The 19,341-nt window shown below is 38.4% G+C and overlaps 1 protein-coding gene and 1 long non-coding RNA gene across 4 annotated transcripts in view; one reads left to right on the top strand and one right to left on the bottom strand.

Moving 5' to 3' along the window:
• The window catches only part of STX17 (syntaxin 17), a 71,773-nt gene extending 53,789 nt beyond the window's left edge, over nt 1-17,984 (bottom strand). The window contains exons 1-2 of the mRNA XM_007968594.3: nt 17,914-17,984; nt 8,947-9,131 (exon numbers count right to left, since the gene is read on the bottom strand). Of these exons, the coding sequence (XP_007966785.1) occupies nt 8,947-9,069 (123 nt within the window). The 5' untranslated portion in view covers nt 9,070-9,131; nt 17,914-17,984. The remainder of the gene's footprint in view (nt 1-8,946; nt 9,132-17,913) is intronic.
• Nucleotides 17,985-18,009: 25 nt separating this feature from the next.
• LOC140712970 (uncharacterized) overlaps nt 18,010-19,341 on the top strand; it is a 60,738-nt gene continuing 59,406 nt past the window's right edge. For 2 of the 3 annotated variants that reach the window (XR_012094846.1, XR_012094848.1), the window contains exon 1: nt 18,015-18,085. This is a non-coding gene — a long non-coding RNA (uncharacterized lncRNA). Of the gene's footprint in view, nt 18,086-19,341 lie in introns of all 3 variants that reach the window. The other variant, XR_012094847.1, reaches the window with a different exon arrangement.

The raw sequence follows: 19,341 nt of genomic DNA, 5'->3' as shown, positions 1-19,341 counted from the left end.
TCCACAGTTCCTTGACCATAACTCCCATGGCCCTTGTTAGTCTTTTGTTACAATGCTGGGGCACTTTCAGTGTCCAAAGCAGACCTCAGGAAACAGAACCTCTCTCTGTCCTCCTGCCCTCCGAACCTGCCAACGGCAGGACTCCAAACCCATTGTGGGTCATAAGATCCTCATTCCAGAAGGGGTCCTGCCCCATACCCTGGAGGAAGACATGATACATGGAGAGGCCAATAAGAATCTGAATAGACAGGCCTTGTTGGGGTTTCTCCACTCAGTCTGTTACTATTAGACCATACCTGTTTTGTCCAATCACATTTTGACATGGTTGTCCATGCTTCCATCATGCCTATCCAATGAAGTCTCCATAAGAGGCCCAAGAGGACAGAATTTGGAGAGCTTCCAGAGAGCTGATCATATGGAGGTTCCTGAAGGGTGGTGTCTCCAAGGAGGGCATGGAAGCTCTGCACTCATTTCCTCATAGCTCACCTTATGCATCTCTTCAGCTGTATCCCTTGTAATATCCTTTATAAAGAACTGGTAAATTGTCTCCCTGAGTTCTGTGAGCCATTCCAGCAAATTAATCGAGCCCAAAAAGGGAGCTGTGGGAACTCCAACTTGAAGCTGGTTGGTCAGAAGTTTCAAGGGCCTGGACATGTGACTGGTGGGAGGGAAGGGTGTGGTCTTGTGGCACTTGACTCTCAAACTGTGGTTTCCGAGGCTATTTCTAGGTATATAGCATCAGAATTGAATTCAACTGGAAGATACCTAAGCTAGGGTCTGCTGAACTGATTGCTTGCTTGAAATATGGGGAGCAACTCACACACATTTGGTAACAGAAGTCTTCTGTGTTGGTGACTATTGTTGTTGAGTGAGAGTATAAGAGAAAACATGTTGCGTGTTGATTTTTCCATTCACAGTGCCTATGCTGAATGCCTGGGTAGCCTAACTTACTTGTTATATTCTTCCAAGTATCAACCTTGCATGCAAGCTTTTTTCATATAATATCTTAATCCTTACAATAATCTTATGAGGAAGATTATAGTTTTACTATTACAACTGTCTAATATCATAGACATTTGCAGCTTTCCCATGAATTATTAAAATGTGAATGTTCAAGTACCATGCTCACTACCTGGTGAAATCATTTGTACATCAAACCCCAGCAACACACAATTTACCCATGTGATAATCCTGCACATATACTCCCTGAACCTAAAATAAAAGTTGGAAGAAAAAAAAAAGAGAGAGCAAAGGAAAGTGAGAAAATAAATAGAAGAAGGAGGAGGAGGAAAAGGAGGACATAGAAAAGGGAATAAAAAAGGGTTGTAAAAAAAAAATTGGTTCTATAGGTTTTGAGAGGTTTCTTTGTCAAGGTCATTTGTAAAGTTCCTCCAGGGGAGAGGAACAATTTTCTTCATCCTTTTAAAATTCAGATGAGTTCATTGATCGGTGTTTATACTGCTTCCACTGCCCGGACCTTGGGAAGAACAACTTTTGGCCTGTGTGACAGACACCACACCATGGCCCTATAGGTTTGGAGATGGAGCACTCAGTCTAATTTTAGCAGTAAGATTAGACTAGTGAATGATAGTCCCATTTCTTCCTGCTTCAAAAGCATGAATAGGGAAGACCTTCCTTAAGCAGAGTGATTCCATCTTGCCCACCCCTCAAATGGGGCTCTGCAAGTTGCTGTCTCCACAGGGCTTAGGTCCTGGTAAGAGGCCAACTGTGAGACAGTGGTATTTAGGACCACACATGTGGGACACATGACAGACACAGAGGATGACTTGACAGAGATATCTTCGGCTCCCTTCCTGTCTTCTTGATGTTCTCATTCAGCAAGAATATCCGCTTCTAGGTTGTTATAGTTTGACAGTAGATAAGGACAATTTTAATTAGTTCAATCAATATCTATTGAGCATGTACTATGTGACAGGCACTGGAAATACAGATAGGCGTTGGGGAAAATGTCAAAGTCCTTGCCTCCTTCAGTCTACAGTCAAGAAGGCAGTAAATATCCGTCATTTGCACAATATTTTGTACCCCTCCACCCTCACCAAATATGGTCACATTTTCCAATACACAGAATGACTCCTGTTCCCTTTGGGTAAACAGAAAAAGGAAATCTTTGATGACCAGGAGATAAATAATCTGAAAGCCAAAACAAAAACAAAAAACATGTGAATGTTAAATCTATGAACCTTAAGGTCTGTGGCCCAGTACTGTGTAAGGGTGGTGTGTTTATATCTGACTGGGGATGGTATCATCAGGAGTGTTGAGTAGGCAGTAACTGAGCTATGCAATAGAGTCTGAAAGGTGACAAATGACAGGGTGGATATTGTCAATGGATATAAAAGAGAAAGCAAAACTATTCAACTCTGTATTTTTTCCACCTTCCTTCTTTATTGAGGAAAATGATCTTCAAAATACAAAAATCTAAAATAAAATGATTAAGACGAAAAAAAATCAAAGGAAGATTAAGAACAAATCTAGATACTTCAAATGATTTCAAGTCAACAGGCCCAGGGAAATTACACTCGAGAGAACCAAAAGACCTTGCAAATGTGATCACAGAAATATTTCTGCTTATCTATGAAGAACTGCGAAGAATTGGTAAGGTTCCTAGAGACTTGCAAATATTGACCCAATTTTCACAAAAGAAAGTATATTTAAAACACTGCAGGCTGTAAATCTTAATGTGAATCTTGGGGAAAATTCTATACTAAATAATTAGTGAGATGGTTTAGGAGAGCGTGTAGAAATGGTGACAGTATACCAGTATGCTCTGGCCCTTTCCTGTCCAACATTTTCATCACTGACTTCAAAACAAAGAATGCATAATTATCAAATTTGCACATAACACAAATTAGAAGGATTAACATAGATGAAAGACCACATAATATAACATAGATGAAATTCCACATAATAACAAATATAACAATGATAACTGTAAAGTCCAGCATTTAAATTAAAAAGAGCAATTGCACCAGTATAAGAAATAGGTGTGATCTGATTCAATAGATATAATTCATATAAAAAAAAAGTCTTATGGAATTCATTTAGTTGATTACAAAGTCAATTTAAAAAGCTGGCAGTATAGAGTGGCTTCTAAAATGATGTAATCTTAGGCTCTATTCATGTATACGTATATTCATTCATTCAACACACTTTTTTTCAGAAGCACACTACATTTCAAGCACATTAGAAGTTTAACACATTTACTGACATCTCAAGCAAGTAATTTACTCTAAATCTTTCTCCACCTAAAAAGCGAAGGCAGTAACAATAACTAATCTACAATGATGCTATAAGGATTAAATGCTATGATATATAGAAACACCTAACACAGCACTCAGCAAATGAAAACAACAACTACTCCCTCCACTGTTATTATTTTCTCACTTGTCTAGAAAACTAGAAGAGATTACTATATCAAGTGGAGGATGAACTAGATGACTTTATTTCTTATTGCAACAAATTATAAGAAAAATAAGGAATAATTCAGATTCCTACTGTTTACTACACGATTTTATAACTAAATTAGGAAACACTATTAAAAGTTATCAATCCAAATGTTTGAGAAGGAGAAAAAAACTTAAAATGATTTAATGATATGTGTGAAAAAAATTACAAGTAACTCCTTACAAATTTAGTTAAGTTGAGATCCCTGACAAGCATTGCTAAACAGCACTACTTTCACAAAATATCATTTTGGTATTGTCTCTTTGCATGGCGGCACTAGAGGGTAGGTTAAAGCAGTGCCATAATTTAGCCAAGTACTATGCTTTGGGTTGCAAACAACAGAAAACCCAAAATTAAAAATGGCTTTAATAATAAGTATTTATTATCTCACATACAAAGCAATCTAGAAGTAGGATGACTCTACGTTAGTTTAATTCAGAAGCTCACAAGGTCATCAAGTGTCCAAGTTCTATGTTGCTGCTTTACTACTATCAATAAGGAGCTTTTGTCCTCAGATTTGTCCCCTAATGGCTGCAAGAGGATTGGCTACAGTTCTAGATACAACAGGAAGACACACAAGACCAAGAAGATGGGGACTCTTTCCTTCCATGCATATCTGTATATCTTCATAACAGCAGGAAAATCTTTCCAGTTTCCATATCCCAAACAGGTTTTTCCTCAGGTATAACTGGCCAGAACTACAGGATATGTCTACTGTTCACTGGTAACCAAACATTGACAAGATTGGAATTACCGCATTCATCAGACCATCATCATTCACCACCTGTGCTGAGGCTTGCCTATCTTGAAACACAAAGGAAGGAAACTGAATGGGGTTCTGTCAGAAAAAAGGAACGAGGTTGAGAAAGGTGATTAAAAGATCAAAGCAGATAGTCACACACTAAAAAGAGAAGTGAAAAATACTTTCATTGTAATCACAGATTAACAATAAATAAGACTGATTATGTCTGATTTTATACTACATAGTTCAGATTTCATATTGCTTGAATAGCTCATGCCATTCATTTTCATAGTAATTATATGCTGCCTCTTATCATTCTTTGACTATTTCCTATCTTATTTCCTTAACTGGACTGCAAACTTCTTGAGGATTGAAAAATCCATCTTTTACATATTCTTCAATGCTAACAATCTAAGAAACAGCAAACATCAATAAATATCTATGAAAAGCTAACATTTATTTCCTATAATAAATAATCTCCCTTCTCATTAAACCTGGCAGATTGAACACAAATATTCAACTCTACTCTTTTCCAAAATCCCACTAAATGACAACAAAGAACTTTAGAAAGTATAAATTCACAAGAATAATGAGAATAGAATAGAAGATATCAACTAACAAAAAAATTTAACATTTTGTAACATTTTGGAAGCTGGAAAGAGTATGGATATGTTGTAACTGACTCAGCAAGCCAAAGAAAGCTAAAATGTAAGCCTGCAGAAGGGGTGCATGGTGGGGGAGAGTGGCAATGAGAAGCAAGCCAGAGCCAGGCATGGTTGTTCACGTCTGTAATCCTAGCACTTTGAGAGGCCAATGCAGGAGGATCACTTGAGGCCAGCGCTTTGAGATGAGATGGGCCTGGGCAGCATGGTGAGATCCCGTCTCTAAACAATGACTAAGCAACTGAAGGTACCAGCTACCAGGTAACCAGATGGAAGTGTATGGTGGGGCAAAATGCAAAAGGTTTGGTTGAAAGTTTATGTAATGAACAGGTAGTCCACCAGATCCCCTCTATACTTGCCCAAGCAACTGCCCTGTTCCACTACTGCACAAGACAATACTATAGGAGACAGCCTCTGGAGAGGCTAGAGACGCTAAGGATCCTGGACACCAAGCACAGCTAAGGGCAGGGATCAGTTACCACACCACAACCAGGAAGATTAAGCCTGGACAATAAATATCTGAATGGTGGTGAGCCTGCTCACCTCCTCACCTACTTTCCTTCCCCTGGCTTAAAAGGCTTGTCACAAAATTCATACTATATCCACCCCTCCAACCTCCCCACCCCAACCCCTGCCACAACTATCACCTTTGAAAAAATAAACATACCCCAACAGGTAGGAGAAGGAGGATTGCTCTTTCTTAAAACTGAACAGCTAACAAGACCTAGAGTTACTGATATCTAGTGGTTCTCCAATTAAAATAGATTCTCAGCTATTCACCACTCCAGACAGCAAAGCCCCCACTCTAACCTGCTATCCACATGCATACACACAAACACATTTACACACATACCTTCCAATCAGCACTTTAAAATATCAACAGTCAGCCAAGAAAAGCCTATAATACTATATGCTGAAACAGAAGAAAGAGAGAGAGAGAAAAGAAAGAAAGAAAAAAGGGACTTGGGAAAAACAGGACAAAGAAGCAGAAGAAAACTTAAAAAAAAACTGTAGAAAGATGTTATTATACTGCATCCACAAAATGAAAAGAGAATTCTCTTTAAAAGAAAAGGAGAGGTCAGGCATGGTTGTTCACATCTGTAATCCTAGCACTTTGAGAGGCCAATGCAGGAGGATCACTTGAGGCCAGGGCTTTGAGATGAGATGGGCCTGGGCCCATGTAGTGAGACCTCGTCTCTACAAAAATATTTAAAAATTAGCTGAACATGGTAGAGCACACCGGAAGTCTTAGCTATTCAGGAAGCTGAGACAGGAGGATTGCTTTAACTCAGGAGTTTAACATTATAGTGAGCTATAATTGCACCACTGCACTCCAGCCTGGGCAATAGAGTGAGACTCTGTCTCTATTTAAAAAAGAGAGAGAGAGAGACAACAAATGCACCGAGAGAAAAAAGAACATAGAAAAGGTATGATTGTGGTTATTCCATCCAAGCTGGAATGTGGATGTGATGGCTGGTGCTGGAGTAGCCATTTTACACACAAGGTAGAACCAAGTTGAGGATGGGAGAGTAAGATAAAAAGAGCCTGGATCTTTGAAGATTGCTGAGCAGCCACTGTACCCCTGGACTACCTCTGTTACTATGAGACTAAAAACAAAAGCCAAACAAAACAAAAAAACTTCTATCTTATTTAACATATGATTTTTTAGTTTTCTGCCTCTTGTACCTTATCCATATAATTAATACAGTATGTGCTATACAGTAAGTTTTTCCCCAAATCCTTACAATACAAAACAAAGAAAATTATGTTCCAGGCTTACTATCTTGTCATTCCTATTAACAATGCTTAAGTCTATCTTACATTAGCCAAGAAAGCTGAATGATAACACTTCAAATTTCAGGATTACATTCTAATCAAGTTTATCATGTATAATAAAATGAAGGACCTATGGAATACAGCTCCAGGTGTCCACAGCACACTACGCTCATTGTTTTCAGATGTTGCAGAATCACTCCACTAAGGCTTACCTTCAATTTCCCTTCAGTCTGACTTTCTTCTTTTAAATTCATATTGGATGACTGATGTCCAGCATAATGAATATTTTATCTTTCTACACCTTTCCTCCAAGAATAATATGCCTTTTTGAAAGTGAGGCACTGTCAGACACCTGGAGTCCAAACTTAATTCTTAACTCTTTTGTCCAGACTGAGCCCTGCAGCTTTTAAATGTTTTTACATTTCTATAACATATCTATTAAAATAAGTTATTCAATCTTATATGGATTAAAAAAAGTTGCTTTCATAATTAAGCTAGACATCCTAGATATAGTGGAATGATCCAGGATATGGAATAAAACATAGATCAGTATAAAATTAACTGTTTGGCTTAAGATGATATCACCTACATTATAATTATAATTATTCTGATACTGTCTAAAAATTCCACAGTAAGTAAAAATTTCATAAATTGCTAAAGAAAAAAATGTCCGGCAGAGATGGATGGACGTAATTCTAGAATAATCTTCTTGTGACATCTGGCACAACTAATAAAATCAGTAATACAACCATTCTATCCCCACCCACCTAGCTTTTCCATTGATGACTGATTGGGTGATATATAGCAAGGATCTGAGGGTACTGACAGCAGGCACTTTTGTATAGAATAAACATAAGAAAAAGAAAATCTAAGACAGACATGCCAAACCTCAAAGGAAAAGTAGGACAACAAAGGAAAGAAATGGCCTTAATTTGCTTCCATTCATGTTAAAAAGAACCCATTTACTAAACAATTCCTCTCCATCCTTAAAAGTCACAGTATTACTTATTGCTTATAAGAAGAAAGAAATGCAGGGATGACAAAATACTAATCCTGAATTCTAGAAAGACTTACATATTTGCATTAAACTTTTCATTTTAATATTCTCAGAACTGATTTTCTCCGCTTTTAAAAGGACTTGAATTCTAGAAAGACAGATAGTATCTATGGAAGAAAAAGGGACACTTTTCTGACTTCTATATGCTACTGAGTTAAGTAATGAATAATGTTTATATTGAAAGGCTTCATGACCATATCCTCTACTCCCAACCTTCAAATGAATGAATGAATGAATGAATGTTCTGCAGCTTAAGACTTATTCTGGGAAAAGTCTTCTTGAAGCAAAAAATATCACTAACCTGTCCCATGGCAAATAAGACAACATAATCTGCCAAATTAATGCTCAGTACTGAGTGAACTTGATGTTTCCAAAAATGCCACAACCACTTCACCGACCAGGGCAGGTTCTATGCAACCTTTACCATAGTCCCTAAGACTAATTCATCTTCCCTCTACCTATTTCCTCAACTGACTTAGGTAGTATTTCTCAGTTGTGAGCTTTCCTCAAAGGGAAGCAGTGAAGTAAGGAAATTCCCTCATACCTCACAATGATTTACTTCTTTAATGTATGTACACCTAAAGAGGATATGAGTTACCGAAGTTCAAAAACTTGCCATGGGGTGAATGAAATTAAGGCAGGTAGATTAGCCAAAGTTCTCTGCCTTTACATTAGAGTATATTGTCAATCAATTTGTATCTTAATTACTAACTGCCTAAAACCTCAATACGTACAATTAAAAACATATAGACTTGGCCAGGCGCCATGGCTTACACCTGTAATCCCAACACTTTGGGAGGTCAAAACAGGAGGACAGCTTGAGGCCAGGAGTTCAAGACCAGCCTGGGCAAAAAAGCAAGAACCTGTTTCTCCAAAAAATAAAAATAAGTTAGCCACGCATGGTGGTGTGTAGATAGCTTGAGTCCAGAAGTTTGAGGTTGCAGTGGGCTATGATCCATGCCACTGCACTCCATCCTGGGCAACAGAGCGAGATCTTGTCTCTTAAACAAACAAACACAAAAGTATAGACTCTATTCCTATATCCCTTCCTAGAAAAAGGAATATATGAGAGGTATATATGCAGAACAGAAAAACCAGCTAAAAAATGCATAATGTTGCTAAATCAATAGGAGCTAGGTGTTTCAGCAAAGCCTCTTATCTAATACTCTAAATTTAGCTGAAATGAACAAGCAATATAAATCAGACTATGTAATTATTTCCTGTGGTAGTAAAATGAAACAGCTCACCTTCTCAATATTTATCTGGTGCTTTCTTAACCTTTCCAGGTCTGTTGGGATTACTATCTTAATGAATTTCTGGATAGCTGGTTCAAGACGGCGTAATTTCACTTTTTCTTCATCTTCAGACATCCTAAAAAAATGATATATGACCTCCCTGGTAACAGCTGTCTTCTCCACTCATATAGAAAAACCTAAAAGAAAAATATTTCTTTAAAAATGTTTTCAAATTAGTTTCCACTATTTTTTAAAGCCAACAATTAATTAGTTTTACAATTTATTCTAAATACATATCAACTTAATGTTGAGCTTGAGTGACTTGTTTTTTCTTTATGAAACCACTGATTTTTAAATCTTTTTCTCTTTACAAAAATTATATTTTAGAATGTTCCGACAATATAAATAAATGAAGAAAAAAATAAAGTCAGCAGTCATCTCCTCACCTTTTACAAAGAGTACAAAATGCACTCTTTACATTTTGGCATAGGTCTCTCCAGGCCTTTTTCTATGTAAGTATGTATGTATGTTTATAAATACTTTAAAAAAAAAATAGGAGTATACTATCCAAGTTTTCATTTTCTGATCTATCTTGGACATTGAATAACCCTTTTAAAAAAGGTATCAAATGGCTTAACACTGATGCTTGTATCAAACTTCACATCTAATGTCATCATAATGTAACTTTGTAATTACACAACCTCAAATATATTATAACATAATATGCAACTCTTCTCATTAATATCCTTTAAATTGCCTCTTTCATTTTCAATAAAGTGATTAGTATTGCCTATAACTGACTCAAATAACCAGTGACAGAGCTGGAATAAGAACCCAGATTTTCTAAAATTACATCGAAATACTTTTTCTACTCCACCAGTAGTTTCCTACTAGTGTTCCAGAAAGTCCAAGGGTATGCATTTGGGGCCAGAGTACAAGGGTAGGGTATACAGGTGAGCAGGTTCCAGGACCCCACCCCCTACTTCAGTTGTAGAAACTTTACTTACAACTATTTTATGAATTGGAGCTTATCAGAGCTTATATAAATAACGGGCTTTACAGCTTAACCAAGCTTGAAAGCTACCGTTGTAAACCATGCTTTCATGCCATTTCATTAACCACAACCTCACCCATGTTTAAAAAATTTTAAGTTGAGAATGTTAATACTACTGAGTAGTGCTGTCTTAGTCCAGGGTCTATAGAGACAGGAATTCACATACAAACTTTGTGGAGCCCCTGAATCTTTATGAAAATTTATGAATGAAGGGGCCAGGTACCGTGGCTCATGTCTGGAATACCAGTACTTTGGGAGGCCAAGGCAGGAGGACCACTTGAGCCCAGGAGTTCAAGGCCACCCTGGGTAATATGCCGAAGTACCATCTCTACCAAAAAAAAAAAAGTGAATGTAGTTTATTATGGAGAATAGAGCCCATTGTTTCAAGAGATTCTCAGAGATCTATCATCCCCAAAACATTAAATATTTATTCCCTTTCTTTCACAGTTGAAAATCTTGATGTGTTAGTTATACAGACTGCCTCTAATACCTACCCATTAGTAACTTGGTTTTTATGTCTGACACAAGTTCAAAAGTAAAAAAGGAAAATCTCCAGGTACAAAAACAAAGAGAGTAAAACAGGTGCAACAGTGAATGGAAACTGGGGACATATGGAGAAATTCATTACCAAAAGAGACCATCCACAGACCCAACAAAACAGGAAAATTCATAGCTAATGGACTAAAGATAATAAAATAATTTTAAAAAGAAATTAAAGAAAGTATATTTTTAAATATCCAAAAACATAAAGGAAGGAATAAAATCTTTAAAAAAATAGATATTACGAAACAGTAAGAGGCCAGCCTGAATATAAACGAAGTAAAACTTCTAAAAATGAAAATCTCAAAAGATGTGTTAAACAGTAAATTATATAGATAAGAGACAATTATTGATTGGAAGAAATCACTCAGAACACAGAGGAATAAAAAGATGAAAAGTATAAAAAAGAAGATAAAAGACATAAAGGATAAAATGAGAAGCTCAATAACAAGTAGGAGTCCCAGAAAGAAAGAACAAAGAAAATGGTAAGAAGGAATTATTCAAAGAGAATATACGGATAATTAAAATGTAAGACCTCAAACTGAAAAAGCACATCAGCCTCAAGTAGCATAAATTAAAAAGAAACCAAATTTGCCTAAATACATGGAAGGGAAATTGCAAAACATTAAAGAACAAGAATCATAAAAAAACAAATGAGAGATAAAAGACAGATAAAGCAATAATATCTTGCTTTTAAGAGCAAGATATTAAAAGACAGAAATACCTTCAAAGTGCTGAGAAAGTTGGTATATTCCCAGGTAAATTATCATTTAGAATGAAAGCAAAATAATCATTTTCAGACATACAAGGACTAAGAGAGTTTATTGCCAAGCTCCTCATTAAAAGTACTAAAAGGAATATTTTAACAATAAAGAAAATAAACCCAAAGGAGTGGAATAGCAAGAATAGAATATGGAATAGCAATGAATAGAATAAACTGTTACAGGATAGAATAAATGGGTGGATGAAAGAAAATAAAATAAAACATTTATTTTGAATAGCATGATGAAGTATAATAAAAATGTTTCCATGTGAATAATTTTCTATAATTACATAGATGCTTCACAATTTTACAAATCGGCTATTGTTGGCTATTTAGGTTGTTTCCAATCTTCCACTATTACAAACTACAGTGTAATTACCCTGCTTACACATAAATCCATACTGCCATCTATAATTATTTCTTTAAAACAATCAACAAAGACACAACCTGTATAAAGGGAGAAAGTATTTGCCAACCAGTCATCCAATAAGGGACTAACATCTAAAATGTATAAGGAACTCAAACAACTCAACAGCAAAAAAACAAATAGTTCCGTAAAAAAGTGGGCAAAGAACCTGAATAGACATTTCTCAAAAGAAGACATACAAATGACCAAAAGGTATTTTTTTAAATGCTCAATATCATTAATCATCAAGGAAATGCAAATCAGAACCACAATGAGATACCATCTCACCCCAGTTACAAGGGCTATTACCAAAAGGATAAAAAATAACAAACGCTGGTGAGGATGTAGCAAAAGAAGCCTCTTTTTTCTTTTCTTCTTTCTTTTTTTAGAGAGTTTCGCTCTTGTCGCCCAGGCTGGAGGGCAGTGGCACAATCTCGGCTTACTGTAACCTCAGCCTCCTGGGTTCAAGCAGTTCTTCTGCCTCAGCCTCCCGAGTAGCTGGGATTACAAGCACATGCCACCACGCCCAGCTAATTTTTGTATTTTTAGTGGAGACGGGGTTTTGCCATGTTGGTCAAGCTGGTCTCGAACTCCTGACCTCAGGTGATCCACCCGCCTCAGCCTCCCAAAGTGCTGGGATTACAGGCATGAGCCATGATGTCCGGCGAGAAAGAGGACTCTTATACACTGTTGGTGAGAATGTAAATTAGTACAGCCATTATGAAAAACAGTATGGGCTAGGTATGGTGGCTCATAGCTGTAATTTCAGCACTTTGGAAGGCTGAAGCAGGCGGATCACTTGAGGCCAGGAGTTTGAGGGTAGCCTGGGCACCACAGCAAGACCCTTCTTCTCTGAAAAATTTAAAAATTAGCTGGGTGTGGTGGTGTGTGCCTGTAGTCCCAGTGACACTGAGGTGGGAAGATCCCTTGAGCCCTAAAGTGTGAGCCTGCAGGAAACGGTGTTCTTACTATTACACTACCGCATAGGCAACACAGCGAGATCCTGTCTCAAAAAAAAAAAAAAAAAAAAAAAAACACTGTACAGAGGCTTTTCAAAAAAATTAAAACTACCATATGATCCAGCAATCCCACTACTGGGTATTTATCAAAAGGAAAGAAAATCAGTGTATCAGAGAGATACCTACAGTCCCATGTTTATTGCAGCAGCATTCACAATAGCCAAGATACGGAATCAACCTAAGTGTCTGTCAATGGATGAATGGATAAAGAAATTTTGGTATATATACACAATGAAATATCGTTCAGCCATTTAAAAAAAAAAAATGGGTTGGGCGTGGGGGCTCACGCCTATAATCCCAGCACTTTGGGAGGCCGAGGCGGGCCGATCACCAGGTCAGGAGATCGAGACCATCCCGGCTAACATGGTGAAACCCCATCTCTACTAAAAATACAAAAAATTAGCTGGGCATGGTGGCATGCACCTGTATTCCTAGCTACTTGGGAGGCTGAGGCAGGAAAATCGCTTGAACCCAGGAGGCGGAGGTTGCAGTGAGCCCAGATCTCACCACCGTACTCCAGCCTGGGCAACAGAGTGAGACTCTGTCTCGGAGAAAAAAAAAGAAAAAAAAAGAATGAAATCCTGTCATTTATAGCAACATGGATGGAACATGTAGCCTGTACTCCCAGCAACTCAGGAAGCCGAGGTAGGAAGATCACTTGAGCCCAGGAATTAGAAGCCAGCCTGGGCAACATAAAGAGATCCCCATTTCTTAAATAAAAACAGGGAAAAAAAGTTGATCTCCTGGAGGTAGAAAGTAGAGTGATGGGAAGGGGCGGGAGGGATGAAGAGAAGTCGGTAAATGGGTACAAACATACAGTTAGATAGAAGGAATAAATTTTTCATGTTTAATAACACAGTGGGTACCTATAGTTAATAATTTATTGCGTATTTCAAAATAGCTAGAAGATCTGAAGTGCTTCTAACACAAAAAAATAATAAATGTTTGAGGTGATATATATCCCAAATACCCTGATTTGATCATTACACATTGTATGCATGTATCAAAATATCACATGTATCCTATAAGTATGTAAAATTATTGTGTATTAATTGAAAAAATTTACATAAAAATAAAAAATAAATATCTAGAAATAGAATTATTAGGCAGACAGATTTTTCAAGGTTTTTTTTTTAATATATATTGCCATATCCCACAAAAGGTTATGCCTACTATGTTCCTACCAGAAACATAACACGATGTCCATTTATCCATATTCCAACCAATGTACTTAGTATTATCATTCTTAGATATGCCATTGGTGAGGCCGGGCGCGGTGACTCAAGCCTGTAATCCCAGCACTTTGGGAGGCCAAGACGGGTGGATCACGAGGTCAGGAGATCGAGACCATCCTGGCTGACATGGTGAAACCCCGTCTCTACTAAAAATACAAAAAAACTAGCTGGGTATGGTGGCGGTGCCTGTAGTCCCAGCTACTCGGGAGGCTGAGGTAGGAGAATGGCATGAGCCCGGGAGGCGGAGCCTGCAGTGAGCCTAGATCCGGCCACTACACTCCAGCCTGGGCGACAGAGTGAGACTCCGTCTCAAAAAAAAAAAAAAAAAAAAGATATGTCATTGGTGAAAAAAATGATGTCTCATTATTGCTTTACTTTGCACTCCTTAAATTACTAACGGGATGGATTTATCAGCCATTTGCATTTCTTTTTTTCCTTTTTTTTTTTTTTTTTTTGGCCCAGGTTGGAGTGAAGTGGTGTGATCTCAGCTCACTGCAACCTCCACTCCCCGGGTTTAAGTGATTCTCCTACCTCAGCCTCCCAAGTAACTGGGATTACAGGCACGCACCACCACACCCTGCTAATTTTTGTATTTTTAGTAGAGATGGGGTTTCACCATGTTGGCCAGGCTGGTCTCGAACTCCTGACCTCAGGTGATCGACCTGCCTTGGCCTCCCAAAGTGCTAGGATTATATGCATGAGGCACTGTGCCCTGCTGCATTTCTTCTTTTTTTAATTTTTAATTTTTGTGGGTATATATTAGTTGTAGGTATATATTTATGGGATATATGAGTTATTTTGATACAGGCATACAATGTATAATAATCACATTAGGGTAAATGAGGTATCCATCACCTCAAGCATTTATTCTTTGTGATACAAACAATCCAGTTATACTCCTAGTTATTTTTAAATGTACAATTGAATTATTATAGTCACCCTGTTCTGCTATCAAGTACTAGATTTTATTCATTCTTTCTCACTATTTTTTTGTAACCATTGCATTTCTTACTTCCATGAATTGCCTGTTCATGTCATACATATCTGTTTTACTACAGAGGATGTCTTTCTCTTATTCTCTCATAAAAGGTTATTAAATGTTAAATATATCAATTACTTGTCTAACATTAACATTTCCCAATCTATCACACTGCCTCTTTTGTTTTCTTCTATACTGCAAAGAGATATCTTTATATCTACCATCATTCCTATCAAAATGTTTTTTGAACACACCTGTTGTTCAATAGATGCTGCCTGAACTAAAATATTTCTTCACCATTGCTAATCCTCTCACTCTAGTCAAATAGCACAATATGCATAGCACATGATAATGGAGGAGCTTCAATTAGTCTACCTTTAGATTCTTTCCCTCCAAAATGGAATAGAAACTATAAAAACATAAACTGTATTATAAATGAATAGCATAACCACACTGAAAGAAGTGAGGAAGAAAAATAATCTAAGCCACTTTAGAGAACAATATTTTAACTGAATACTGTAAGACTAGAGACAAAAGGAACTACACTGTCCTCTATTTAGTAAATGTGTTTCTCACAGGAATATAGGTCAGAAATCCTGAAATTACTTTATGTGTATACTAGGATACACATATTTTGTAGAATACAAGAGTTAGATTTCTCACTGTCAGATAAAGAAGTTAAAAATAAGGGACAAAACTAGAATGAACCCTGTGGTGTTAGACTAGAAGCAAAGCTACTGGGATGAACTTTTGTTTTTAAAAAATATATGGATAAATAAATACAGAAATAAATACAGATCTTTGTGTATACATGGGTATGCATATGTATAGACTGGTGTCTTCTGTGGGGCCCTGGAAGTAATGTTACCCCAGAGCAATGAACATCCCTAGAGCACAGATCTTTGTGTTTAAATACTATTCTCTAAAAAAAGAAACTATGGGTCTTTGGAGAAGTGGCTGATTATCAGGGCTGAGGCACAGAAAACATAAGATGAGCCTGGGGCACCATATGGTACCAGAAAATTCGGAAGTTCCAAAAAAGAAAAAAAAAAGATGGAAGCATGCTGAAAAGCTACAGAAAGCAACCTGAAAAAAAAAAAACAAAAAACAAAACAAAAACTCCAATGATCAAAGCTGGAACAATTTCACACATAAAATAACACAAGTGTAAGATAAAAACCAATAGAAAAACATCTGAGTCCACACGGATACAAATAACTAACGGAATACAAATAAACAAATGGGAAAAGCGCAGCTCATCCTTACAGAATAATTTCAATTAATAAATAAAGAAATGAGGAAAGTAGAAAATCATCATTAGAACACCATAGTCATAATTGCTGAAGGCAAGATCCACCAATGGATGTGAAATTTAGCAAGGGAAAGTCTGAGGAGAAACAGGATATGCGTACAGTTTAAAAGCTCCCCCAAGATGTCAATTAATTATAAGGAGAAAAAATAAGACCTTTACATTGGAGAATCCCAGTAGACACTCTCTTACCAAGTGATCAAGAGTAACCTCACAAGCAATAAGTCATATATATCAGCTACGCTCATATGATGAACTGAGAAGGGCACACACACTTTTGTGTTCTTAACAAAAAAGCATAGCCTTAATCTACTCATGAGAGAACATTGGACAAACCCCATTTGAGGGGCACTCTACAAAATAACTGACCAGCATTCTTCAAAAGTGTAAAGATCAGAAAGAGTATAAAGACTGAAAAAGACTATCAATGTAAAGACAGGAAAAGACTGAGGAACTGTCACAGACTGGAGAAGACCAAGGACCCAAGACAACTAACTGCAATGTCGGGTCTTAGAGTAGATCCTGGAATAGAAAGAGGACATTAATACAGGAAAAAAAAAAAAAAAAATCACAAGTCAGTAATTCGGTTAATAGTATTATACTAATACCAACTTCCTGCTTTTGATAATTGCGCTATGGTATCTAAAAAATTATTAATGGAAGCAATAGGGAACTCTGTACTACTTTTGAAACTTTTCTGCAATTGTAAAATTATTTCAAAAAAGGTTTTTTATGTATAAGAAGATGTTTCAGGTAAGACAGGTAGAAACATTTAGAAGTCAAAGAACTGCAATCGTATTCACTGCATTAATACTTGGAGAGAGGGGTGCCAGGACTATGCCAGGTGCTTTACAAACTTTATCATGTAGTGCTTACAACTAATGTGAGATGGGTACCATAATACTCATGTTTCCCAGTAAGTTACTTGGGAGGTTATTAATAAGTGAAAGGCCCCATTTCTCAGAAAACCCAGCCCCCAAAAGTGACGAACATCTTCCATCGGCTCAGAGGCCCCACTTTTCGGGATACTGGTGGCGCCCGATTTCTTCGGGCCCGCCGCTTTGGGTTTGAGTTATGGAAGAGATAGTGAATTTGGAGAGAAAAGTCAATGTAAGGTCTCCTCTCTGAACCTCAGATAGCTAAAAGGAGGGAGCCAAGGGGTGGGACCTTCTGCGAACCACCTCTGGGTCTGGCGAGCAGGGGCTTTCGGCCTCTCGCTCCCTGTCCACTCCCCACTACCCTCGAGCGTCGCGTCATTCCTCGCAGTGTCACCCACAGCACACCTGGGCCACACACAACAAACGCCCCCACCAGCGAACGGATGCGCGGGTCTGTCCCGGAACCCAGACGCCAGCGACCCTGGCGACCCGAGGCCTACAGCGCGCCAGAGACAGGACGCGCGTCGGAAACTTTTCCACCCTGCGACCCCGGAAGGCCGTCCCGCTCGCATCGTCTGCGGCCTCCCTATAGCAGTTTCTAATAAAGCTTCCAAAAACGAAACCGAGAGAGGCTCCGCCACTTCTGAAAGACAGGAGCAGCCACCATGGGGCTCGTACTTCTGATTCAATGCCCCACTTGCCTCCCAGCGCCTCTTGCGCGCGCCACAGGGCGCCCGGCCCACCAAGCCTATCAGGGCCCGACGCCCCCAGAGGCGGCCTCCAGAGAGCCCCTTACCTCCCGCCGTGGCGCTCGAGGCCGGTCGGTGCACACGGCGCAGGCGCAGGAGCGACGGGGCAGGGCATCGCGAGGCGTGGGGTGGGCTGGGGTGGGCTGGGCTGGGCCCCGCCCCCTCCTCGTCCCCTACCCGTCCCGCGAAGCAACCAGGTGGGGTGCGGGGGACGCGCAGGTGAGTACAGATGCGGACGCCGCTCTGAACAGCGAAAGCCTTTTTCAAAAGTGATTTTGATTTACATTATGGGGTTGTGACTCGAGCCAAGAGGAGAGAGACGCACAAACCCTCTTCAGGTCTGCTTGTTGCGTTCAAGACAATTCATGCTTGTATGGCCGACTGCATTTTGCAGTTTTCCTGTCTATTTTCCTCTGTTCTTCCTAGAATTTTATTTGCGGGTTGGGCATGTATTCTTAGCTCTGTTTTGAAACTGAAGCTCAGAAAGGTTTTGCCTTCCCATCCCATCCCCAAAAACCCTGTGAAGTGGACAGGGCAGGAGTGCCATCTTAATTGCAACAGGTGCAAAAATTAAAGCTCAGTCAGTTGTGGTTTCCTCCAAAAACTGGTGGAGGGCTTAAGGCAAACTTCTTTATCCCGATTTTATAGATTATGACTCTGGGGTTTAACAAAGAGTTTTAAGTGACTCATTCCAGTTTAGCCAGCTTATGACAGAGCTGGAACTCCAACTGTGTGTCCTAATTTCCTTCCCAAGTTATTCCAGTTAGACCAGCTGCTACCACATGAACAAGCAGGTGACCGGCTTTGAAGCCTTGTCCAAGTCACAGGTCTTCCTCTCTTCATGGCCTAACTTCCAGATCCAGCCGTTTTTAAAAGATGTCTGTGAATATTCAGATGACGTGCTTAGAATGTATTCACTAATGGTATTGTCTCAGGAGTGATCAGGATGTTCAAACCACAGTTAAGGAAACTCAGTTCTTAGGGTCTTCCAGTAGAATTGGAGGTAGAAATTGTGGACCAGGGAAGATTAGGGGCCTGTAGATCCTTTAAAAAGCCTTGAAAGACAATTTCTAAAACAAAGCACCAAATCTACCAAGCAATTTGGATTTTCTTTGGGAACATAATGTATGCCGATGTTTGTTTTACAATGAGCCCCAGAATGTATTTATCAAATTTTGATTCTAAGGAGAAAAATTAAAGTATTAGTCAATATCATGAGAAAATGATGTTTATGCAAGGATCAGTGAAATAAGACCTTCTGAAATGAAAGATCATTTGTGTTAAGTTCTGAAGAACTTCCTCAGGTACAAAATCGGGAAGTGTGGTACTCAAAGATTCTAAATTTGGACCTGGACTTCTAAGTTGCTATGTGTATGTTTGCTATAAGTTAGATGTGTCAAAGTAGTAGGATAAAACTTTTTTTTTTTTTTTTTTTTTTTTTTTTTTTTGAAACAGAGTCTTGCTCTGTCGCCCAG

This window comes from Chlorocebus sabaeus, chromosome 12, assembly GCF_047675955.1.
Source record: "Chlorocebus sabaeus isolate Y175 chromosome 12, mChlSab1.0.hap1, whole genome shotgun sequence".
Taxonomy (NCBI): domain Eukaryota; kingdom Metazoa; phylum Chordata; class Mammalia; order Primates; family Cercopithecidae; genus Chlorocebus; species Chlorocebus sabaeus.
This window is presented reverse-complemented; position numbering and strand designations above follow the sequence as displayed.